At 38.7% G+C, this 26,730-nt stretch overlaps 1 protein-coding gene across 10 annotated transcripts in view; it reads left to right on the forward strand.

Moving 5' to 3' along the window:
- Positions 1-26,730, forward strand: part of KLF12 (KLF transcription factor 12) — a 227,315-nt gene that overhangs the window by 68,851 nt on the left and 131,734 nt on the right. For all 10 annotated transcript variants that reach the window (XM_077781368.1, XM_021548069.3, XM_021548073.2 and 7 more), the window contains one exon: positions 21,571-21,660. In XM_077781368.1, the coding sequence (XP_077637494.1) occupies positions 21,595-21,660 (66 nt within the window). In that variant the 5' untranslated portion in view covers positions 21,571-21,594. The remainder of the gene's footprint in view (positions 1-21,570; positions 21,661-26,730) is intronic.

Genomic DNA, 26,730 nt, shown 5'->3' on the forward strand with positions numbered 1-26,730 from the left:
GCTAAAAATTCCTTTTCTGGGAAGAAATTATTCCAGAAGGCTTAAGCAATAGAGATGGAGAAGGCTTCTCTGTGTCACTGTTAAGATCAGTTGATAAAGTTGGATTTCAGCCAGCACCTTCCTTGCCTTAGCTTTTTGTTTTATTGCTCCTCTACTAATCTTATTTTGAAAGATTTTCACTGCTAACATTGAAATGTTGGCGTATTGTTGGGAGTGTAAACAACTTGTGTTGCATTGACTGTATGTTATATTGATATATTTAAGGTCTTCCTTTGTCTGTGTCAAAATATGTGTAAACATTGTGTTGTAGAAATAAGTGATATCTAAGCATATATGCAACTGATGAAGGAAAAATGGGCATAATTCTTTGATAAAATGAAGTTAGATGAATTGAGCACAAAAAAAGAAATATGCAAAAGTAAATCTGATGACAAATGTGTATATTGAATGCATGCAGTTTATAGTGTTTCTGCATTCTCCTTCTGCATCCAAAGGTTCATTTGTCTGTGAATCAGATATATGAAGTTTATTTAAATATTTAAAATTATTTTTCAGTGTATAGTGGCTGAATGGGGGTGTAGGGGGGTGAGACTTGGGTAGGAGCTGGTAAAGAAATGGGTAACTGACAGAGAAAAACTATAGCTCAAAGGTTCTGGACAAAATAAAAATCAAGACTTCAAAACCAGGTAAACAGGACTGAAAGAAGGTCAGAGAGTAAAACTTAGGGGGAAAAAGGTTCAGATTGGAAAAGCACAGATCTGGGTTTTATTAATAAGTGGTCATGTGTGCAATCACACCACTCACCCTGTGGTTTCCATGAACAGCTTCTAGAAATAACACTGGATGGTTCAGCTGATCATGTTTAATGATGTTCCAAGTTATTTAATGCTGGAAAAGTGATGAACTATACTGAGTTTAATTGTGTAAGGATGACTCCTAATTTTCTGTATGTCATGTCTTCAAAAAATCAAAACCAGCCGTTTAGAGGAAGGGACTCAAGAAGGTGTTTCTTGAACTGTTGAAAGCCCACTCCATTTCAGGAATCTCCCAACCTCTTATGTGCCCTTGCCTCACCTCCTCTGGCTCTTGCATGTAGCAGGGCATGGAAGGGTGCAGAGCCTGCTAGCTGCTGGTTGCAGGCCTAGGGCTCTACCCCATGCTCCACTGCTGGCTGGGTCATCTCATCCGGCTCAGGATCTGCCCTGGTTTTGTACGGAGTTTGGATTTACTTGACTTCATCTTTTTCCTTTTTCATGCTTTTTAAAGTCTGATCATAGTAAAAAAATGGCTTTGTAAAATGTATTTGAGAATGCTTCCAGGAACTTATATAGTTTTATTTGCATAGTCAGTATAGTGGTAACAGTGTGGTGGTATGTTTGGTTTTTCCTGTCAGCAGTCCCCACTGTATTGCAAACAAATGCAGTTTTTCTAGAAAGAAAGTGGCTGCTCTTAAGGACTCTTTCTCATCTAGCATCATTCAGTGAATTCTTGGAATATCATTATGATTAGAAACATCAACTTGGTAAAATATATTAATCTCAAGGGAATTACTTTGCACTGACCATCAATCTGTCTTTTTGTCATATGCTTTTCAGTTTAGATTACTCTCAGGCAAAGAGGCTGTAGTTTGATGTTTTGTTTTAATTCATTGTGATTATAAATTAGTTGGATAAAACAGTGTAACAAATGACTACTTAAAAATGACTGATGGCCCCATTCAGCAAGGCAGGGGAATATGAAATTTTGGTTTCATCTATTGTCTAGCATTTATCAAGATGGGAACCTTAACAGTTGATTTTTAATGAATATTTCACAATGTAAATAGATAGCAGGCAGTTGTCTGGAGCTCAGTCATATTCATAGGACAGATCTGCTTTTACTTGCTGTTGCTGAAAAATGTAAAAGTTAACGCTAAAACTGTAGAGTGGGAGGAAAGCTTTTCCCCAAAGCTTATGTTGCAGAAAGGGAGGAGCAGCAGTGATTTTCTTTTTTTTCCTGTTCCTCACATCAGCAGCCACATCCTGTGCTGTCTCTTGTTCATGTCTTTTCCCACTGGTGCTAGAGGGCTGTGCATGGTGTGCACTGTAGCCCCAGGTTGTCTCACTGTGGGCTCAGCCCTCCTGCAGGTGGGGTGAGGTGAATTTGGAGCTGATGCCCATGACTGAAAAATTGCTGAGGTCATTTCCAACACTGAAATTTTCCAAGGAGAAAAAGGCATTTAAGATGGCTTGCAACAAACCAGTTCAGCTTTGCCTATGAGCTCTTTCCTGTTTCCCTTGCATTTGCAAAGTTACGGAATAGTTTCTGGAAAGACCCTGGTGTTCTTATTAGGCTTTCCTTATGAACAACAGTACAAAATTTGTTCTACACAGCTTGTTTCTTCATTTCTTCCAGACAGATGCTTTCATAATCAAAGAAGTTTCTTGTCTATGGATCCTGGGTCTTGGCTACATTCTGTTAGTTTCCAAACTCTCTTGGTGACACATATATGTGTAGATTGCGGACAAATCATATTTAGGAGTTGGCTTGTGATCCAACCTTGTTTAAATAAATTTGGGTTATGGTTTTGAGGGTTTTGTTTTTGTATTTAGTTTCTACCAATGTGGGTTGGGGGTAAAACATCCATGGGGTATCCTAACCATTTCTTTTAAGTTTTATATATGAAAAATGCAGTATATTTCAGAATTATTATTTTAGTGATTGAAGATACCTGTGGTCTTTTTGCACTCTCAGTTTTCAGAAAGGCGTAGAAAGTAGGCACAGTTAGGCTTGCCCTGTCAGAGCCTGGTCTTCTGCAAAATCTCAGGTTTTACTCTAAAATCAATACAGATATCTTCATATGTTATAAATAAGGTTGTATTCTCAAATAGTCAGAGCAAAGTTGCCCAAAAGGCTTTGCTCATGGTTGGGGGAAACATCTTTGGCTTGGCAGTGCTGTGTAGGGTTTGCCTCCAGTGTCTGCACAGACTTCTGCTCTGCTTGGAGCTGATGTGGAATATTTCAGATGCATTGGTTTTTGAATTAAAATCCTTTTTATTAAACCATTTTTTGAAATAGGAAGAATGGAGAATTGCATGAAAGAGGATTTTCATGTGAGGTGATGTGTGGGGGAGTAAGACAGCCCACATTATAGTGCAGTTTACAGGAGAATGGTTTGTCTAGAATTGACAAAATGTGATAAAAATGTGGAATATTTAAAATGTTCTTTTCACAGTTCAAGTCATGAAAATTACTAAATTACCTGTGATTGTAAAGCAAAGGTAGATCTTGCTGGTGTTGCCTGGATCACGTCTCCATAAAGAGATAGGTGGTGAGGCTGGTCTGTGGGTAGTAAATTGTGGATGTAGGTGAAACCTGTTTAAGAGATTACTTCTTCACCTACTGGCATAACTCAGTTCTGTAGAGTGCTGTATAAACTACTTCTGAAAGTTAATAGATTACACTTTATGATCTTATTTAGTAAATGGTTTAGCGTCTATAATTTGTATTACATACTACTGTTGATTATAAGACTTGGGGTGTGGTAACTTCATCTGATTATTTAAGGTGAGTGGGGGCTTTTAAATGCATCCTGTGATCACAATCCTCCTGTAAATGTTGCTTTGTTTTTTGAAGTTTGAGGATTTTTTTGTCAGATTGAGGGTTTTCCTTGTTTGGTTTTTAATTCATTTGGGAATGGAAAAAAGTTTTAAAAACTTCATCTTGAAAAGGTCAGCAAGAGCTGAGAGCAGAGTTAACAAAAGCTAGCCTGTGAGCATAAAATAACAAATAGCTTTATAATGTGGGCAAAGACAGCCTTGGTTCCCATTTCTGGTGTTGAAAATGCATGGTGTGTGTTGGTGTTCCCCTGCTGGGAGGCAGAGATGTGTTAAAAACAAGAGTTCCTGCATCTCAGGTGGAGCAGAAACTGATACCGCCTCTTGTCTCCAAAATTCATCTTGTAGGCTATATATGAAATAAAATGGTGGAAACAGCCTAAAGATCTAGGTGAGACATTTTCAGGTGAGCATTTCCTCAGCTCAGGCTATAGTGGGAAGTCAGCTAAGAGCGTTACTGCTTTAGCTTAGATCAGGAAATGCTTTCATACATGTCCTGGCCCAGCAAGCTTGGTTTCACCTCATGCCATGGCTCAGGGCTGCACAAGCTAGATGACTTAGAAGAAACATGGTTTGGTATTTCCAAACCACTATATGTTTCAAACCACTTTCTTCAGTTCCTTTTCCAGCCGTGACATCTCTTCTGGGGACTAGTTCTAACTGATGGGACATAATCCACAGAGAAGTAAATGGCAAATGCCTGGATTTGTTCAATTTTAGTCATTTTGCTGAAGGCTTCTGTCTTGTACAAATCAGCAGAGAGCAATAAGCATCTCCAGAGGGCAGTTCTTCCATGGGATTTCTCTGTCCTCTCTGGAAGGACATCTGTTCTGCCTGTAAGATACGATGGTACATACACTATGAGTGCACAAGGCTGCTGGACTCATTCTCCAGCCCTTTGGGTTTAGAAAACACCCCTGAGCATCCCTGCTTTGCAGACTGACTTCTTTGCTACCATGCGGTCTCTTGGGAATGAAAGAGCAGTCACCATGATCATTTCATCTTTTAATCCTAGTGCATTTAGTGAACAATTATACTAATTCTAGTAATGACTAAATTTATACTACTCCAGAGAGGGAAGCACAAGACATTTAATTTCAAAGCTGTTTGACAAGACCATTTTGATGTGTGTATTTTCAGAAGTATGACACAAGTTTCCAAAGTGCCAAAGGGGACAAAAATGTTTAAATTCATACTCTCAGGTTTTCAGTTTCCAAGAAATGGAATAATCTTCATTTCTGTTGAGCATAATCCATAAAATAAAACAATTTAAAAACAGATATACAGGACTTGCTACTTCAGCTTATTATGACCTCTTTCTGGTCATTAGTTATGAGCATGCAAGTTTGCATGGGAAAAAAGATACTTCTCTTGTGTGGAGATATTAATTCTCAATATCATGAAGCATCACAACTCATTGCATTTTGGAGTTAATATTTTCTTTGTGATGAGGAGGGGAAGAATCTTCTCCATCTGAATAGTGGTGCAGATTAAGATATAGCAAACTAGATACTGAAATACAACATGTTCTTGTTTTCCTTTTCCTACATATCTGACAGTAAGAATTTACTGGTAGAAATAAATGCATTTGGATTTTAGTATTTTTGACATCCTGTGGAGAGCATGATGTCAAACAATGGCAATTTGTCAGTTCTCATATGATGGTGTAGAAGAATGTGTTAGAATTCAGTAGCTAGCACGTAAGGAGAAGACAGTTAAATACTGGTATCCACTGCTAACAGACCTGACTAATGATTCCACTGAGCATGGTATTTCCTATACCCAAGGACATGTGTCTAAAAGAGAAAACAAGCTCCCAGTATTAATCTAAATCTCAACTCGCTCTTATGCTTCCCACGTGATGATTCATTAAATCTTTCTTATGCAAAGGTCTAGTGATGATTCAGGAAAGGGCAAGTTCTCTGCTTTGAGGCTGTCACCTTCTTTTGAACTTTGCTATTTACTGAAGTTTTTTGATGTTCAGTTTGATAGCAGTCAGCTGCAGCTGTGATTGCAGTCAGCTGTGATGGACATGTGGGCATAGCTCCAGTGAAAACAGGGCCTAGGCTTTCAAACATTTTAGATAAACGTGCTGAGTTTCCACCTTAATTTTAAAGTAATATGGAAGTATTTCAGTATTTGTATTAGGAAAAACAAACAAACAAAACCCCCCCCTCCCCCAAGGCTAAACACGTGATAAAAGGTGCCTTAGAAATAGCAAGATACAAAACATTATTTTTTCCTTGGCTTTGTTTTTCCTTTTTTTTTTTTTTTTTTGAGAGCATGGTACAACCCTCAAAACCCAGACATTTGGAGTACAGTCTGAGTTTCATTTAAAATCATACGAACTTGGCATTAGGTGTTTCTGAAGTGAGATGACAGTGAGAATCTCTCTTGCAAATTAAGAAGTAAGGAGTGCCTGTTGGTCTTAGGAAGATGAAAATTAACTTAGATGTGTAGGTTGTCTTAAGTGCAGTGGAACAGAGATGGTGTTTGTTGAACTACTCTTTGGAGATTTACATAATGGATGAGATACAGGAGCTCCAGGCAGCAGGACAGTGGAGTTTATTTTATCACAGGATGTAAAACAAGTGAATTGCTGTAATAATCTCTGCACAAAGCAAGGGTAATCTTTTAATATTGAGAAAGAGAGCCAGAGCCAGAGAGTTCACAGTATCCGGGCTGTTCATGTACAAGGAAGCAAACCTTTCTTTGGAATGACAATCCATTCAGCCATCATGCTTTCTTGTTGAGCTCTTCAGGGAACATGAGCAACATACATTTCTGAAAATACATTTTTTATGTAGTAAAATGAGATAATAATTCATGGCTTGATATAAGATGCTCATAACAGCTTGGGTAATTATTCTAACTGTTATATATTTAAATATATGGAAAGCATTTATAAACCAAGCCTACCTGCTGTTAGTTCTATAGTCGTAATGATAAATTCAAAAGGTTTAGAACCTTTGTAATTTAAAAGTGGGTGCATTTTGGAAAGAAGCTTTAATGTTAAAAAGTTGCAGGATTTCATTTTTTGTCAAACCAATTTAGCCACTTTGGTTGATGTGGAAGATTCTGTTTTTCTAATTCGGCTGATAATATCTTTTCAGCATGGAAAATGGACAAAGAAACACTGGGAAAGTAAATTATTTAGTATCGGTGGTAATAACAACACCCAACTCCTGTTGTATCCTTTTCAGCTGTGTATTTGGCTTCAAGCAAGAGTCGGACTCTTATGTTATTCTGAATGTAAATGTGCCATTGCTCTTTGATCTTTTGCAGAACTTCCTAATGATCAAGGCTACTTAGCACTTTTTCTTGAAGGAAAATATTTACTTTTGGGCATAGCAAGTTTCCAGAAGAGTTAATGATGTCCTTAGGTTCTGAGTTTTCTGAGTATGCAGCTTAAGAATTCTTTTGTATTAATCTTATGTCAATTGCTTGTTCTTCTAGAAAAGCCTAGTGCACAGAAATAAGGCATTTAATTACCTAATGTGAAACCAGGTTATCAGAAAAAAAAAAGTCTTAATTTATTGGATGTAGTATTATGTAAGTTTCTGTTTTTGTTAATGAAAAAAACATATTTCCAGTGATTTCAGCTGTGATGGACAATAGCTAGGCAATCTACTAGGTATGCTGTACTCCACTCTTAATTCCCAGATGCAGATTGGGATTAATTATGCCAGATTGCCTCTGGATACTGGATAGCATTTATTGTTTATCAGTTGATGTATAAAGTTAGCTTTTTCTTTTTGCCAGTCAGAGTTTTTTTCCCTGTGTTTCTGGTAAATGTGTTATTTCTGTCAAGTCAAAGTCTGTATCAGTAACAGTTACTGCAGTGTGGAAGGAAGGGCACCAACGTGATAACCCATCTGCTTATATTTGCTGGTGTCTCTCCACAGTGCCAGCCTGGTGGGATCAGAGACCGAGTAATCTTTTACAAGAACGGGGTTGTTTTCATCAGAAAGTGTTTTAAAACACTGAAATTCTTCCACCCCGTTGGCTCTGAAATCTCCCACGTGGGGATCTTTAGAGTAAATAAATAAAAGATTACACCAGGCAAATGTGATTTAAAGTGTTTGTAACTGTTCCCCAAACAGCAGTAAAATCCTAAGTATGATATGAGCAAGGCAAACAAGGGGAAAAGTTCACTTCAGCCTCCAGACTTAGTATTTGCACTATGTAGTTATGCAGCACCAGATCCTTGCGTACACAGGAGAAGATTCTGAAGAGTCTTGGTGCCTGAAGGACATCCCTCTGGGTTAGGACAGCTTCCTCATGCCCTGCTTCTCCACAGCTTGCCCTTCTTTGGGCTGTGTGTGCATTTGTATCAGAGAAGTCTCTTATTTGTAATCCAGACCTAAGTGACCTACCAGTAGTTGCCTGCACAGAGCCAGAAATACTAAATGGTTTGAGCTGGGTGGGACCTTAAAGATGCAGCCCCACCGCTGTGGGCATTGACACCTTTCACTAGACCAGGTTTCTCAGAGCATCATTCAAACAGGCCGTGAACACTTTAGGGATGGGGCATCCACAGCTTCTCTGGGAAACCTTTTCCATTGCTTTACCAACCTCACAGAAAATAATTTTTTCCTAGTATCTAATCTAACCCTACCCTTTTTCAGTTTGAAGCCATTCTCCCTTGTCCTTTCACTACAATACACTTGTAAAAAGTCTCTCTCCATTTTTCTTGTAGGCTCACGGCAGGTACTGGAAGGCTGCTCTAAGTTCTCCCCCTGAAAACTTCTCTTGTCTAGGCTGAGAAATCCCAATTCTCCTAGCCTTTCTTCATACGAGAACTGTTCCATCCCTCTAAACATCCTGGTGTCCCTCCTCTGGACAGGTCCATGTCCTCCTTGTGTTGGGATCCCAGAGCTGAATGCAGGGTTCCAGATGGGATCTCACCAGAACAGAGGGGCAGAATCCCCTCCCTGTCCCTGCTGGCCACACTGCTTCGTCTGTAATCCAGGACATGTTTGGTTTCTGGGCTGTGAGTGCACATTGCTGGATCATGTCCAGCCACCAGCACCACCAAGTCCTTCCAGCACGGCTGGACTTCATCTGCTCTAGCATGACTGTGGTGGTTTTGTTAAATTGTTGTTCCTTTAGTTAAATATCCTGAATGTTTCAGTGGAAAAAGTTTACAAGTTGTACAAATCTTAAAGAGTAAGCATTTACTGCTTGTTGTGTCGTACCATGAAGTGTCTGCTGCCGTCACCTCTTTCTGAGACAGCAACTCAGAAATGCTTATCACACTTTGATGAACCTGTATTCTTTGCTAGTGAGGAGTGAAGCTGGGCATTTCCATGCTGCATTGGCTTGCACTGCTCTGAACCCCGGGGAACATTCTGGGCAACACCCAGGATTCTGCCCTGCATGGGTGCATGTTACTACTAACCTCTTAGTATGCATTTCAGAGTGGTGAGCATGTGAAGTACTTAGTGGTATCCACTGCAAAATTTCAACAAAAATAAGCCAATCCAAGTTTAAACCTTTAAATCTGACTCTAAGGCAGTTGTGTGGCAGAATGGATAGGATTTTTTAAGAACTCGTTTTAAAAGGCCTGCTTTGCCCTGTTGAGTAGGGTTCTATGGGACTTGTTAATTAGGTATAGTCAGAACAATATTAACAGTGATGTCTTTAATTAATCTAGTAGTTCCTCACAGTTGAATGGGTGATACTACTATTTTTTTTTTCACATTTGTGGTATGTTCTGGTTAATACTTAATTTTGTGCTTTGAAGTAAGATATTAATCCACTAATTTTGCAAGTATTCTTTCATGCTGCAAATAAATGTAGAGTTATCATTACTTAAAAAAAACCCAACCAAAACAAGAACAAAACTACCATAAACTTCCAAACAAATGGCAAAATACAGACAGGAATCACCACCCCTGAATTTTTCAGAGACAGTTTTAAACCTAAAAAACAAATTATGGTAGAATTTCACATTTTTTTCCTAGGAGTGGATAATTTATTCTCCCTGGCACCAAACAGGTAATAAAATTGCCAAGCTTTTTTCTAAAATTCTTGAAATTAATTCATTAATGTCTTCAGACAGTATAGAGTATACTTCCACATACTGAAGGCATGCACATGCTCACAGACATTGGATGGAAGCTCTGTCTTGATGGTGCTGAGCCAGGGAATGAACATTTTAGCAAACAGCACTAACAGTGATGTAACTTTGGTGCTTGTCATCACGAAACCCATATTCTTTTAGCTGTGAAGTCCCATGAGGAATGCTTTTTAAGAAAAGGTATGTTTTCATGAAAAAATTCTTAATTTTTTTTTTTTTACTTCACATATGAAGTTTTGACTTGGCATGAGCTTTCAGCATAGAAAGCATTCTCATGAATCAGCTACATTGATCAAGGGAATCACTCACCAGATTTGTGTCCAGCATCATTCAGTGTCTGATAAACACTGCTCTTGAAATGACTGTGGCTGTGATTTTAGTGGTGAGATATTTTAGTAATGTTTATTGAATTTCAGCAACCAGAATAATGATGGGGGTAGTTTGTCATATTATTAATGTTAGAGGTTTGGGTATCTTCAGAAAGATTCAGTACACATAACACTCTATGTCTAAACAGATATTGTTGTTTAAAAATATGAGCAGCTTAACCCATCCAGCTCTTGTGGTGCAAAGTAAATCTAATAAAAGCATTCTAGTCTATGTGAGACATAGCTAATGTGGACAGGAAATCGTTTCCATCATTTTACACAGTGTAACTAAGCCACGTGTTGGGAATAAATATGTGATTTATACAGGCACAATTTCTTTTTATGTCTTAATGAGAAATGTTAAATATATCAGTATGACCTGGGGCTTGACACATGCTCTAAAGGCTATGTATAGTGCCAAGCAACCAATTATTTCAGTGCATTATTTCTTGAAAGCCTTGACATGGGTAAGGTCACTATACATTTTTAAAGGGAGTGTGATGCTAGGTTGATACAAGATGAAAGGGTGATACAAATAACAACACTTCGTTTGATCTTCCTGCTGTGCGATGTATAATCAGGTGTTCTGGCTTCAACACTAATGAGGATTTAAAGACCCAGTGGTGCACATTTAGCAGTCACACGTGATTCTGACAAATGCTTTTGCAAAGGGCACCTCTGATGTAAAGTACAGTTCAAAAGCAGGTAGAAATGAATAGTTTTATTGTATAGCTTGGTGTAATAGTTCTCAGTGTTTCAGGGAGCACAGCAATAGGTTGTAGTGTGCTGGTGCTTTGCCAGGTGCTGTTGTTTGGCTGTGATTTTTACCAGTTGTGCAGCTGGCCAGGAGCAGTAGTACGCATGGGCAGGCTGTATCACTGCATTTTCAGTGTTCAAATAGTCACTGAGAGGAACAAAGGGAGAGGGTTCTTAAGTTATTGTTTGAAGTCCATACTAAGCTGTATATGCCATGTGCTGACCATCTCATTTAGCTCTACAGTAAATGCCAGGTGGAGAGATCCTGCATAAGAGCAGATGGTGGCCTACCTAGCTTAAGGTGCTTTTTGGCAGTGATCTGTACCAGGTACTTGGCAGAAGAATGTAAATTCATTCTGGAGCTCTTGAGACCAGAATGTCATGGTTTAGAGCTGATTTAACTTCAATGTTTTTGGTGTGTATTATACATATAGAAAAGACATAAAAATATAAATGAGTTTTCTGTTAGAACAAATGAGCATCTACCTTACCTGCTTCTGCTTTCAATAGTCAATAATGAATGATTAGGGAAAGGATGTAGCAAGGCTGTTGTGTGAGTGATGGTATTGCCCCAGCAGCACTTCCAAGTTTGCATAGCCAGAGGTTGTATCTGTATTTTTGTGCTTGATGATAGCTCTTGGTAAACAAATCTATAGAAAAGTCCAATTGTTTTTCAGCCAATATCCAGCTCATCAGACAAGCGGGCTTGTCATGAGGCCAGCTTCTCTCTGTGTGTAAGTTATGGCTTCCAGTGCAAATCCCATGGTTTCCAGTTACCGCCTGCTTTGGGTAGGAGGTTGGACTGGAGATCTCCTGAAAAGCTTTTCCACTAAATTATCCTGTGATTGTAAGAAAAAAAACAGTTTTGCTATAGTATTCATTGTTCCCCTAGTTTTTTCCATGATATTTCATGCTGTAAATGACTTGGTATAAATGAATTATGCATTAGCTTGTCTTTTGCCTAGAAACACACCCATATATTTTGTTTATAACCTCTAATTTAATATAACTGCGAGTTTGATTTGCTTTATATAGCAAATTTGGTATCTCTGCCTTTTAAAGAAGTTTTAATGAAAGTTCAAAGTGTCTCTCAGTATACTACTATATGTGCTACTTGTAGATCTCTTTCTTATGTTTTCCAGATTTTTATCACTGTCTATCTAGAATCACTTAAACTATTCTTTAATCTTGATGTTTGCCATTATTTCAATAATCTGCAGTAATTTTGTGCGGACCACTTGTTTTGTAAATGAGTTTGAAGAATCACAGTTTCTTTTAGAATCTGTGGGAAACGCATGTTGGTGATATTTAAAACTTGTTAATTAGAAATTCTTAGCACTTAATTTAAATTGTCTTTAAAATGGGCCCTAATTCTACTATGATTTATTGCTTGTGGAATCTAATTTGGCAGTTTTGTACATAAGCATTTTGATAATTCTGTCTTGAGTAAGAAAGTACTTCATGAGTAGTTGGGTATTGGCTTGATGCAACCAATCTGAGAGCAAAATGTTATTTTATACAATTTTAAAAAGTATTTGGTGGATACTTAAAATTATTAGTCATGAATTGAGGCGCTTTGTATTTCATTCACTAAATGAACAGAAGTCCAGTGTTCCCTTTTTTTAAACTGTTTTCCCTTTTTTTGAGCTTTGTGCTACTCACCAGCTTTAATATTCATATTTTCTCAGGAGTTTCCACTGAAGTATGCAAGGAGCAGGAAACCTCAAGCTGTTGTTAAATAAAACAGAGATTGGGTTGGGACAGGGTGTTAAATATTTGCAGTTTGGGAGTTTTATCACAGTATACTCCCTCTCTTTAAACATGTCAGAATGAGCAGTGAGTTTGCTCCATGGTGAGAAGCATGTACAGTTGCTGTTCCTCCACATGCTTTAAGGTGTGGAGAAAGGTCATGGTGTAATGCTCAGTTTCTGGCATGTAGTCTGACTTTTTCATCTGAGTGTGCAATCATTCAGTTTTGTTTAATTAATCCTGTGTTATTTTGGCCTGTCCTTGAATCAAATGAGCTTTATATATGCTTTGCTAGCTGATTGTGCTTCTGAGGCTGAGACTGTGGTCACAGCTCTAACTGGCAGCTGGAAGTTGCCATTGAAAGAGCACTTGGTGTCACCACTTACTGCCTGTGGTATCTGTGACTTTGTACATGAACTGTGACAGATGGTTCCTGAGGCTCTGTGTGAACCTCTGTGTGCTTCGCACTGTGTCCTACCATACCTGCTGTTGGAAGGTGCGACTGCACACAAGGTGTCCTCCTCCTCCTCCTCAACCTCAAGGCTGCTGTTCCTGTCATAGGCAGCATGGCAGGCTGAGTTGGAAATGAGCCACTAACTTCTGGGAACAAGTTGATCTCTTATGGGTGTCATGTCCTGCTCTGTCTTTAATAGTAAAAAACTCTAGAAGTTATTAAAAATTGCATATAAACAAAGTAAATCTGATATAAAAATAAATCTTAGCTGAAGTTCCTAAATTTTAGTTGTTACAAAATCTGGCTTTTCCTTGTTTCCCTTTTTATTCTGCCTCTGTCTTGGAGCTCCCAGATCAGCGAGAAACAAGGAATTACCCTTACTTACCTGCTGTACAGAAGCAGTGTCAGTTGCCTAACATTTCTGTGGTTCAGCTCCTAGAAGGCACTAGGCATATTTAATGTTGGCATAAGCTTACATTGCTCTCATTCAGAGGACACAGTTAATAATGTCTGTGGTTTATAAGAAGCCAGATTTTGGCTCTGACCATCAGTCTATTGCCATGTTTTATTTTAGGGGAGTGAACATGGCACCTGGAGGAGCAGCAGTTTTGTTGGTGATCTGAAGGGTTGGGTATGAACCCATGCAGCAGTGGGACAGACAGTATTATTGGTAGTGTGTTTATTTTCTTTGAAACACAAATGGCAGTGTAATTTCTGAAGCAAGTGTTGATGCCCAGGCCTATGAAACTGCTTACCCAGTTGTTTCACTGCTCCCTCTGGAGCTTTGCAGTTGTAGAGATGAAGGTGCTGTTGCTTTGAGGTGATGGTCCCTTTGGACTGCATGGAATGATGGTGCCAAGCAGATCCTGTAGAGAGCATCCTCTCTTCTTGGCAAATAGCAACAATGTTTGGCCTGCCTCGTACCACCTCATGCACAAATTTTTGACTAAACTGTGGCTACTGCTACAGGCTAAATATTCCTTCTATTCTCCAGCACACAGAGTCCTTGTATCTGTTTTTATGGAAGCACATTTTGCAAAGTGGAAGGTGGGGGAGCTGTGCCAGCCAGCTCCCTGTGCTTTCAGCAGTTAATTTTCTGACCAGAGAAGGTACAGTCAGGATTCAGAGTAAAATTGTAGTCACTGTGTATCTGCTGGCAAACTCCTGGGCAATGCCATTTAATATTCATTTGCTCAGCAAGTACAAAATAGTCACAATTTAGACAACAGTTAAGGTAACCCGTAAGTAATATGTGCAAATTTGGTTGCTGTAATACTAGAAAAAATCTTCCATGTTTCCTGTTACAATTTTTTTTTTTTCCAGGTGGTGAGATTTGTTTTTAATTACAAGCCTTATTAATCTTCAAACGCTTTTTAAAATTCTTCTCCAGTCTCGAGGACAGTTGACATACTAGAACACTGGTTTGGAAATTGAACAAGAGTTTTTTAAAAACACTTGTCTTATAATAGTGGTCAAGGAGAAGTGGCAATCTAAATCAATTACTAGAGAGTTTTTTTGTTGTTGTTTTTGTTGGGTTTTTTGGGAAAATGTAATGAGTTTTAGCTTGATGGTAGTCTTTCCTACTTGTCTGCACTTCAAAAACCCAAAGGAGAAACTATCAGGAGTTTATTTTACTGTTACTTATCAAGTGTTCTGAAAAGATGTATTTTAAAATAATTCTAGTGTAAAGATAAATGTAGTACATGCTTTCTGCACATGTACCCTTTCTTAAATATGTGTCACTCCTAAATGATGGCTCTTTTCCTGCTCTCTTTTTGACTGAGAGGTTGGGCTCTTTTCATTTTGTGGGACTTTTAAGTGTAAGGTTAAGAAAATCCACAGATACTTCCTGAATCCACTGATATTCACAAAAATAAAATATTCTGTGAATGTTGTATTAGGAGGAAAACAATGAAGTTAATGTTGATAAATGTGAGGCTTTGGTGTAAGTACTGTTGGTTGTAACCTGTTGTGTCTAAATTCTGTGCCATAGGAAGGATCCATAATTCTTTGTAGAAGCACTAGAACTGGCAGGACAGCAGAGCTGATGTAAAAGTATTTTAAGCCATCAAAGCTGACAGAGTTGCCTGTCGAGTTTGAGAAGTAGCAGATTGGCCTCCAGTTGCCAATGCATTTGATGATCCTCTGTCACCTGGAAGCTGACCACATCTCTTCAGTTCTGTTCTAAAACTAGCTTAAACCCAAGCTAATAAAAAAGATTTTAGCAGCAAAATTTGCGATCTCTGTTATCTTTACTGAATATTGTCTCAACATGAAGTCTTTTCCTGGAGACAGATCTGTAAAAATATGTTGCAAATTACAACACAGCTACATCCTTAGGTATTTGAGTACTTCATAATTTTGCAAGTCTGCTGTTTTCAAAATTAGTAGTATTTTTTCAAGAGATCTAGGCAATGGACCTGGAATTTGAGAAACTTGTGTTGCATGTGCACATCTTTTTACTGGTACGAGTGGGATACAGCCGGACATGGTCTGGTAGTTCTAGCAAGGATCTGAGCTGGGGAGCATGAGCTGATGGCTGACCCCTGCATGTGCCTCAGGCACTGACAGCATCAAGTCACAGGTGCTATTGAGGTCTGGGCTCTACCTGTCAGGCATAATTGTAATAAGAGACCACACTCAGAAGCCGTCCTAAAAAGCTTAGAGCTGTGATGCCTCCCTGCTCACTGAATACCATGCAGTGGAATGTTTGTGTCTCTTCTCACCAAAGAAATTTAATTTTGAATTGAAATGAACTAGAATCAACCCCACCCAGTTCCATATGAAAACAGTAAGAAGTCTAAGGCTTTACTTCACTTTTTTCACACAAAGTTTTTTCGCTTTCCTTGAAGCATCAGTAAAGGTAAACTATAGTTTTCTGGTGAATTTGACTGAAAATTCAAGTTTGGAGTAAAATACAGAACTACCAGAATCTCTGCTTTCATTATGAACATTTCACACAGCTCTGGATATAATTGCATATGATGATCTTATGGCAAGTCATGGGCTGTTACCCCCAGTTCCCTGGCAGAACTCCCAGTTAAGTGATTCTCTTCTTGCCACATCAGTGTACTTTCTTTAGCTGGTGTGTTTCATCATAGAGAGAACTGCATTTAAATGAATAACTGATCTTGTATGGTGTATAAATGCCTTCAGAAAACTGAGTTGACAGGTTTTTTTGGCTTTTGCTCCCTATGAAGATTGTTACATTCGATAAAAATGGTGATCCTTCAATCTTCTATTATCCCTTGAAACTAGGAGAAAAGACAATGTCATGTTTTGGAGAACTTGCCTAATAATACCTTTAAAAGGTTCTACTTTACCTCAAGTGGATCACTTCAGATTTTTCTCTTGATGTGTTATGCTGACTCTTGCTTTGACTGATGAATAACTTCTGTATAGTGATATAAGAAAAGAGAATAATCCAAAGTTGGGTATACGTATTTGGAAAAATCCACAAGGTAATCTTATTTATAAGGCATATAACTTACATAGGTTACTTCATGGTTAGTTCAGTGATGTTTCTAAGATGTCTGTGTAAAAAAGCAAGACTTAAAACCCTGTGTTTATAACTATCAAGAACATTGTTATAACAAAAATTACCCCAAGAATATAATGATGAATTAAGAAATTATTACAGGTACATAAAACTTGTGTAAAAAGAACTAGAAGATGAGGCAGGGGAAGTTTGTGTCCTAGCTTTGGGTGAGAAGGACTGCCTGAAGGTTGTTCATGGCTCTTAGCTGTTCAAATGTACTCCCTTAAGCTTGAAACTGTACTGAATTTGTGACTGCTCTTCCCCCAACTGATACTTCATTTCTCAAAATCAGAATGTGTCATGTTAGAAGTTAAGTTTGTACAGAAAAATAAAGAAAGATTTGGAATGAAGTGGGCCTAGGCAGAAGAAGCTGGGGATGGAGGTGCTTAGTTTTAGTCTTTGTTTCTCACCATTAATTGGCAATAAATTAATTTTCCCCAAATCAAGTCCATTTTGCTTGTGTCAGTACCCCATAAGTGTTTTTCTTGTCTTTATCTCATTTCCTAAGCTTTTCTTTATTCTGTTCTTCCCTTGTTCTATTGAGGGAGAGGAGGAATGCAGCAGTGGCTTGGGTGGGCATATGGTAGATGATGAAGGTCAAGCCCACAAGAATTTTTAAAGACTGAATTGTCAGCTGAACCTTTTAGGTCACCATGGAAAAAAGCAGAAGCATCAGTGTCTCTGTGTGCAGCTCTTCAGTGAGACTAAGCCTCTCATTAGTGGCAGCAGTAGCAAGCATCAATCATCTGCCTTGCCTCTCTATCACTTTTGTGTTCAGGAGTGAAACAAGACGAGGAGGCTTTCTTTCATAGGAATGTAAATGTTTGTCAATCCGTGCAGGAAATGTGATGGCTGAGTTCTGGGTGCTCTGAAGCCTGAGCTCACTGCTTGCTTTCTGGGGTTGCCTGGGGTAGGGCCTGTCTGAGGGGTAAAGCTTTAGTACTGTGCAGCTAGATGTGAAAATCTTGGAGGGTGAGAGAGACAACTGTGATGTGGGGTGGGGATATCTGGTTTCAGTCATCTTATGCTCAGAAGAAATTATAAAGGGTGTTTAGGGGTGTCTTTGTGGTGTCTCAGAACAGGAGGTGAGTTGTGGCATAAGATCATCTCTGACTGTTAAGAATTTGCAGTCTGATTCTCAAAATATATGGCTTGGCCAAATGAAAAACTTGCCTACAAAACCTTAGCACTTCTTGTGGAAGGCAAATGTCATAATAGTGTAATTCATAATTAAATAAACACTACAGGGTTCTGAGAGGGTTCGTATCAGGATGAGATAACAGGATTGGGGTTTTTTTTCCTTCTGCTGAAGTAGCAAAAGATAATTTAATTAAAAATTACAGCAGAAAGCCATCCTCATGAAGAATATACAAGTGATGGTTATAGAGGTGCTGTGCAGAAAATGTAGTCCTTTTAGGAGTGGGGAGAGTCTGGTTATCAGCTGACTGCTACAGCTTCTCAAAAGAGCTTGTAAGCTTGGAAGCGTATGTGTCTTGTGTAAGAACTGCTCTAGTAGCAGTTTCCCATATGGATCTGTGTATAATTTGTGTTTTTAATTAATATTTCAAGGGAATAAGTGTCCAAAAGTGATTAGTGGCAGGCTCCAGCGGATGGCACTGAGAAAAGAGAGCATTATCTCTGTTAGGATGAGTTACTTATCCAAGAGAACAGATGTTTTGGTAAGGTCACGCAGTGTTTGGCTTCATTGTCTGCCCAGCTTAGGACCTACATCTGCTGTGTGTTTTACGAAGGTGGTAAAGGAATCCACCAGGAGGGTTGAGGTGGGAGACTGCAAAAGGAAGGACTGTCACATGAATTAAGGTACCTTTCACCTGAGCAATTCTGGGGGCTGGAAGTTAGCTACCACAGTTAATGAAGAAAATGGGGTTGCCTGAATAATGCATTGACTCAATACATCACATCACCCATCTCTGCTGGTGAGTCTCATGAGTGTCATCAGTTAATGTGGGTGCTGGAGCAGCTTGGCCTCACTCTGGTGTGGATACTCCATCTGCTTGCCTGACCTTGGAGGCTCCTGGAAGAGCTCAATTCATATCCCAGCCCCAGTGGGAGTAACTCAAGCCCCTTTGCCTTAGGTGACAGCCCACTCTATGCAAGCCTCAGCAATTATACCTGGTTTGCTGCATGGCTTCGAACATACTGTAGTGCAAGCACTGGTTATGGCAGGAGAGTGCTGTTTGGCAGGATCAGCTCTCTGGGTGACTTTGGGCTGAATGTGTCTTCTCTGTGATCACACACAGACTGGATCTACTCGGCAGTGGCCTCTCAGGATGTGTCACACAACGTACTTCAAGTTATAAATGCAGAAGAGATCAAGTAGTTTGGAAATAATTTACTCCTGTGATTATTGCTCCTGTGAATTATAAATTACCCAAAAGGCAAAGCTGTTTGCAGCCAGAGTATTTGCTCTTCAGACCAGCATTCAAAAGGCTGCTTTTAAGAAATAAGATTTTTGAGAACAAAAGGAGAAGCAAACACGATGAAAATTTAGTTAAATGTAAATGTGTTAAATGGTACATGAACTAGTCAGGTTTTCATGATTTATCAGTTTTAAACTTCAAAGGCTCTGTTTAGCTTGCATTTTTAAAACTAATGAGTTTATCACAGCCAGTGGGGAAAAATGGTTCAAGTATATCAGCTGTAAATTGGTACAAAGCACTAAAAGGGACATTAGCCTCTAATCAGATTCTAACAGTTCATTAAACCTGCCTTTCCTCCGTGGCACTTTGTCTTCCCCCCTCCTTCTGCCTGTGCCTCCTGTGTAAGCCAGCGTCATCCCTTTGCTCAGGCGGGTAAAACTTCCTCAGGGACACGGTGCAGCATCAGCTCATCCTTCTTTGTCTATGAGCTAAACAGCCTAAGGGATGTTTGATGATGGTGTATTCCTGATCTTGCTGTAAAATACAACTGTGCTGCCTATAAATCAAGAAAGCAGAGGGACCTCTCAGATTGCAAAATAGGCACTGGGGGAGCCAGGAATGCCATGCTGGCTTCTGCTCTTTCTCCACCTCAAACCACATCCAGACTGATGTGGCTCAGTGGCACCTGAGATCTGCTGCTAATAAGTAAACAATGCAGTGGCCTTGTTGGGAGGAAAGATGTAAAGCCAGGCAGAATTTCATCCAGCTTCTTTGTGGCATCAGAGGCTCTTCCTGTGTTTTTTCCACCTCATGTCTCAAACACTGAATGCACATCAAGGTGAGGAAAATAATTTGCTCAGCAAACATAGGAAGAACTTGTCTTTCTTCCTCTTCCCGTTGTGTCAAGCTTTAAAAGTACAGTAGGTGTACAGCAGTAGCATAGCATGGTGTGAGACATCTCAATAGCTTGACTGGTTTCCATTCTTGTATATCTGATTGCAGAGGTGTCCTGCTGAAAATTACTTGTTCAATCTGAAATTTTATAATTCTAAGCATTTAGGGCTTCTTGTGAATGATCTGAATCTACTTTTAAAGGTAAGAAACTGAGATTGCACTTGCTTATCTACTTCACCATCAAGCTGCTTCCTGTCCTGTAGTAAGTAGCCACAACTTTGGGTGCTAAAATACACAGGACTTAAAGTGAGGGTGACACGGATTTTAAGCAGGTCATTTGCTCTGCTTTTGGTAGCATGTTGGGCATATCAGTTTCCCTTTTCAACATGTTCTTTAAATTACAATAAAGAAGTGTATAAAAAATAAACAGTTTCTGCAGTATTTATAGCCTGGAAAGTGGAGGTCCTGGGATGAGGTGTATTGGTTGGAAAAAAGAAAATGTTTAAAGTAGTTTAAGTTTTTAAAACGTAATTTGGAAGCTCTGTTCTGATAGACCATTTTCCTTAAACTTCGACTGAGGCAAGCATGATAAGAAACGGGGCTATGAATGCATTACTTATGAATAATGGCACCACGCAGTGCTGAATGGATCTGCTGCCTGTGAAATACAGGGAAAACCAGTTAGAGGACTACAAGGTACCACAGCAGAGGTGAGTTTCCAGTCTAGAGCCTTCCAGACAGGGCTGTAGGTTAATAACTGACTGTGAACGGGTTACTTGTAAGTGAAGTGTGCTCCGGTTACATTATGTGGAAAATGGGTGTGATGTTTCCACATTTCTGTAGCACTGAACAAGGTGTCTGGATTTGTAAGCTCACATTCTAGCTTGAAGGATAAAATGTTTTTTTTTTTTTTCTCTTCATGTTGTCCAGACTAAATGGCAGCTGAAGGCACTTATTTTCAAACACCAGCCTTGAGCCTTGTCTGGAGTAGAAAATTGGTTCAGGTTGTGGTACTTTTGATTTGAAGGCACAAGAGGACTGTCCTCATAAACTGTTCCAGTAACAGCGGAAATGTTGATTCAGGGAAGCACAGTTTGCAAATTCTTCTTCAGCTTGAAGCTCTCAGCATATAGTGTCCATAACTACATGGACAGTGCATGTTTTTAACTTGCTTTTTTATCTCTCCCAGAGATAATTTTTATTGTTTCAGAGGTGTGTGGAGATTTTAATTTGCAAATGCTGATAACTTTATAAGACGATAAGAGATTTGAGCAATTGTATTTTAATTTGTAATGTGTATGGGTACAGGCCTTCACTGTAACTTCTCTCCATATAAGCTTTCTCTACCAGAAGTACAAGTGTTTTGACTGAAATCAACTATACCTAAGCATACTGCCGAAACCTTCAAACTGTTTGACACTACTGCTTTCTTTTCAGTTCTAAAACAAGGAATTAATATATGTGTACCTGTGTAATTAATTTCAAATTACAAAATAGTAATTGGAGATGATTTTTCCTTGTTGCTTACAAGGACTTTGTTATCTTTTAAGGATGACTGAAAGTATGATTTACTGTTTTAGCAGAAGTAGTACCTTGGCAGCTATTCCTTGAAATTATTATTACATCCTCCTCATTAACTTTATTTCCGTGGAAAGAAACATACTTCTACAGTATCATAGAACTTAAACCAGTGAATTGAAACAAGTGGTTTTTTTCATAATTTTTTATTAACCTTGTCCTTTTTTGCCTTAGGAGATCAGCGCCTTTGAGAACAGAATGTTAATGCTTGATGGGATGCCGGCAGTCAGAGTCAAAACAGAGCTGCTGGAATCTGAGCAAGGGGTAAGCAGAGGTTTGTGTGACCTCACTCTGGTAACCCTTCCCCAGTTTCTCTGTGGTTAGCTGTCCCTCCCATTTTCTTTTCTGTGTTTTTCTTTATTTCCACTGTTCTGGAGCATATTTTCTTGGACCTTGTACTGGTGAACATCTAACCTGATCTGCTGAAACACAGAACAAAACTCTGCAGAAGACTTACTGGAATCATCTGGAATAGCTAAGATGCTGTTGGTGTAATTTTACACCTATTAAAAATAGGTGCAGTTTAATTTAAAAAAAAAGGAAAATGAATAGATTTCAGTAAAGGAAACCATATGTCTGGGAAGTCCATATAAGTATGTATGTATGTATGTTTGCTATTCTGCCTTCTGGGGATATTTGCCTTACTGCAATTGTTTAATCCTTTTTATCCTCGTCCTACTCCATTTTCTGTTTGTGGAAACCTGCTCTTTCTCTCTGGTGAAATGCACTTGTTTATCATTAAGATAAGAGGACTAAAGCTGGTATCACGTCAGCTGCTGGATGCAGTACAGATCATGAATTGGATTTTGAGTTTTTTTACAGAACTTGGTGTTGGAGTGATAGCTTTTAGGAAGATGGGAGGGTATTTTCTTGCATATGTGGTATCAATGATCGTAGATTACAGCCAGGGGATCTATTTTAATGTATTTTATTTCTTGTTATCATGAAACTTTGTTTCCTTGTGTACATGATATGTTATTCCAAAGAATCCAAGCCACTTTAGTAATCTAAAGACATATGTCTTCAAAAGCAGCCTAATAGAAGCAGCAATGCTATTACCTTGTAAGGCTGGGCTTTTGTCTAATTCTGTTACTTGGCTTTTTCCCTTTCTGCTATTTTCTCAGTTATTTAATTGAGAATTGGAATGATATGGAAAAGAGGGAATTAACTTTCAGGATGACTTAATTTGAAATACTTGCAAGGAAATACCAGTTATTTAGGGTATTTTTGAGGCTTTAAGTTTGAGAGGAAGAAAAAGGTTGGCATTTAATTGAGTTCTTGCTCACCACTGCCTTCTTGAGAGCAAGTACCCTCAGAAGATACTCCAATATAATGTAATTTGTGGGAATGTAAAAATTGAACTGTTGTGTGAGCCACAATGATGAAAAGACAGATCTGTTCATTTTTAGTACCTTTTGGATGCTTTGCATGTCTTTGTGTGTAACAAAGACATTTCTATCTAGTGTTCAGAAGACAAAGGTTCCATTGGAATTTGCCTTTGTTCAATATAAAATAAATTCTGTGCATGATACGTATTGCTGTGTCCTTTATGAAGAGTATTTCCTTTTGCAAAGCATGAGTTGTTTCTGGAGTACCTACTTGGTGTTTTAGGAACTGGAAGGAAATGAATAATCTATATAATTTTTTAATTTCCTTAGAGTTTTTAAATAAAATTTTATGGACTTCTGTATAAACAGAAAATGATGTCACTTTTTCCCCCAGTGACTGAGCCATTATACAAAGAGCTTGTTTGATTTGGAACTTTATGCACTTTAGTACTAATTAAGTAGTGTCTGGTCAAGAGTCTCTGGCACCTTTATGATTCTTCATTAGGGAACAATCAATAAATACAGAATGAATTCTCCAGTTCACTAACAGAGGAGCTGGCCATTAGGATGGCAGTTGTCCAGCAAACACCTTATAATCTGAAGAGAACTGGTTGAAACAGATGTTTGGCATATACTTTGGAGGTATGCTTTGAATATGTAGATGCGGTATACATAACAGGGACAAGTGTTTGAAGGTTGTGATTACCAAAATCAGCATGTGGATCTCTTTGGGAAGATGAATATCGTAACTGGGAAGCATGGAGTGGGAACTGAAGTGTGATCTAAGTAGTAGGAGTTTGAAATTGTGGTGTCTGTCTGTGTTGTTATAGCGCCCAAAGTGCCTAGAGTTGCACCTCTATTACAGCATATGTGTGTGCAGGGAATGTGACTTCTACTTAAAACTTTGGGAACTAAGATGGCGTTTTGAGTCTTCTGAGCATAATGGCAAAAGCTTCATCACGTAGGAGCTGAACACCAGACAAACTCTTAAAAACCCAGAGGGGAAGACATTTGGGTTTTTTGCTGTTCTGGCTTGGTATCAGCTGTTGGCTCTAGGTTTGCAAGGGCAAAAGTGAGACGTGGGTTAAGGGTTATGTAAAAAAGGTTTAATCTGTGATTGGAGAATCATGAAGGCAATATCAGTTGTGGAGGAGTGAAACCAACAGCGTCTGGAGCACCAGTGGCCCCTGACTAGGATGGTGAGCATTGCTCTATCAGACTAGAGAACACTGAGCTGTCCTGCATTGCCCATGAGGCTTTAGGGTGCTATTGTCTTAAAAGTGCTGCAGGACCACTTTGAGTTGTCTCCTGTTAAAGTGTGAGCCCATATTTCAAATAAACATAGTGTTAATTTTAAAGAATTTTTAAGGATATATGCTGTTCCTTGTAGGAATGTTGAATGCTTTTCTGCAGGACGCATGAATATGTCATCCAGAAAATGTTTTGCACAACTCTGTAGTTGTGCCTCAGATAACTCTACCTTGTGATTCGTGGCCTCCAAGGTGGGATTCACCCATGGGACCTTGCTGGGGGAGTTTGGGTGTTGTCTGGACATTTATGAGTTTAGGACTGTGTTGCACACCCAACTGGTCCTCCCCTTGACCTATTTACTAAAGAAGTAGAAAACCCCTGGCTTAGAATTCTTGGTAAAGTGAAAATTGATCATTCCAATTACTGGACAGCATGGAAGTAAAAAAAAACTCAGAAGGAACATACCCACCTAGAGCACCAAAATGAAAGTACAGTTGGGAAAAAATAACACCAGCTTTTAACCTTGAGTTACCTTTTCACTTACTTTTTGTGACAGTTGTGGTAAAAAATGCACCATGTGCATTAATAAAAAATTCATCTTCCCTGTCCTGCTCTGGGAAACTTGGTCTTCACCAGGTTGTCTCTTGACTATGTATGGTGGTAGTAGAAGTCATGCATGCATGGTGTAGATGAGAACCAGGACAGAGCAGATTCTAGCAGTTCTTGCTGTATTTGGATAGCAAGCTAGACAATCAATCCATTATATTCCCTTGTTTCTTGTTTTAATTTGGAGACTTCAGTGTTTTGCAGAAGAGATTAAGTATAACACAAGGTTATTCTCTACCATTTGTGCATGAGCTCTAAGATATTTTAATTTTTGTGTTACATGTTTTGCTTCGTTTCATGATTCCTCTGTGTCTTTTGCTGTATTTGGTTGCTCCATCTAAACCTGGTCTGATACCTGGTCTGAACAGTTTTTAGGTAGTTTTCTTAAATAGTAGTCCCAGCCCTTATACTGCACAAGTGATACTTACCTAGAGCAAGTGAAGGTGAATTTAAAATGCAATACTGCAGAAGGAATAAGCAAAGAAAGTGTAGTCCAGCTGAGATTTTAGGGTAGCCGTGGGAGAATGAAACTGTGTGAAGTACTCCCAGCTGCAAAGCAGCCCAGTTCTCTGAAGGGAAATTAGAGCTGAGATTTCAGCTGTGCCCCATGCACTGGATCCTTGGAGTCTGTGACTGGAGGTGAGCAGGACACTGGAACTGCAGCCTCTTGGTGTAGTGAAGACAAACCTTTACCAACCCAGATTTAAGACACTGAGTTGAAGGTGGATCATTGTGGGAGAACAGGATTTAGACAGTGCATAAGGAAGACATGGAAGACATGCCTTATGAGATAGAGGTTACTAGTCAGATTTAGAACAAAGAGGTATTTACAAAGAAAATGGATTTTCTCTTTGCTTTGGAAAAAGTTAAAACAGTTCTGTATTATTTTATTGTTGCCGATTTAGAGTAGTTTAATGCTTTTAAGAAGGCCATCAGCATTAGTAAGAACACATGCTTATTTTTCCAGTGAGCTACTGTCCTTAATTTTGCACAGGAGATTTAATGCAGTCTATTGTTTGAGGCTTCAGGAAGACACAGTGCTGCTTTAATGACTTTATCACAAATGAAAAAAAGACATTGCATAAAAGATATCACATCACCCTTTAACAAGGCTTCATTATTATCTCCCCTACTGTGGAACAGGAGCTAGCATTGCTAATAAATTGGCAAAATTACTTTTAGAGATATGAATTTGCTTATCATTTAATATCCTCCAGTGACCTACAACTTTAGATCTTTTGGGCTGCAGTAAAATCTTTCTCAGTTACCAGCTTCAAAAAAGGACATGAAGGTGGTCCCTCCCCATGAGGCTGAAGGTGGGGTACTTCAGCAGGAAAAAAAAAAAATTTCATTTTTATCTGTGCCAAAAACTATTTTGGAAGTAATACTTCTTACTGTGAAAATATGTGGAACCTGGATTAATGTATTGGTAATAGAGACTGGGTGGAGAATTTATTAACTGGTGGCTACTATTAAGAAGTTGGATGAATAGTGTTGACTGGCTTCAGTGTGGAGTTTGAAAATCCTTCTAGTCGTTGCAGAATGTGGCCCAGTTTCTAAAAATTGGTAAATTTTAGTGTTCAGTTCCACTTTTCAAGTATTTGCTGAGTTGGGCTGTGAGCTGTTGTTAAAAGGGGATATAAATGTGGGACTTATATTCCACAATCAGTCTTAAAATACAGAGAATGATGAACTGCTAATTTTCATCAGTCTTTTTGTTTCCAGATCTGCAGTCTCATCGATTCTTTTGCCTATATTTTTTTTTCTCAAATCATCACTGGAGGATTATATATCTTACTCTGAAGTCTCCTCCTAATTCTTCTTGATCTGTCTTCATTCAAATCACTTATCATTACTGAATTATGAAAGGAAATTATAAAAATGACAAAACCCTTTAATAAGCTAATACTGTTCTGTGTCTTTCATAGCAAACCAAATTATCCTCTTGTCTCATATTTGAAGAATGCCTTCCATCCTTATGTTGTTATATACATAAACATGTTTTACCTCAGCCTGGGTAATACTGACATAAATATCTTATTTTTAAAGATTTCCAAAAATACCTATTCACAGTCAGTTGATAATATACTCCATGACTGTATGAAGAACTCTTTTGCAGTGATTCAGCTTGGGCACGTTCTTTTTATTA

This window comes from Lonchura striata, chromosome 2 (assembly GCF_046129695.1).
Source record: "Lonchura striata isolate bLonStr1 chromosome 2, bLonStr1.mat, whole genome shotgun sequence".
In the NCBI taxonomy this organism is placed as follows: Eukaryota; Metazoa; Chordata; class Aves; order Passeriformes; family Estrildidae; genus Lonchura; species Lonchura striata.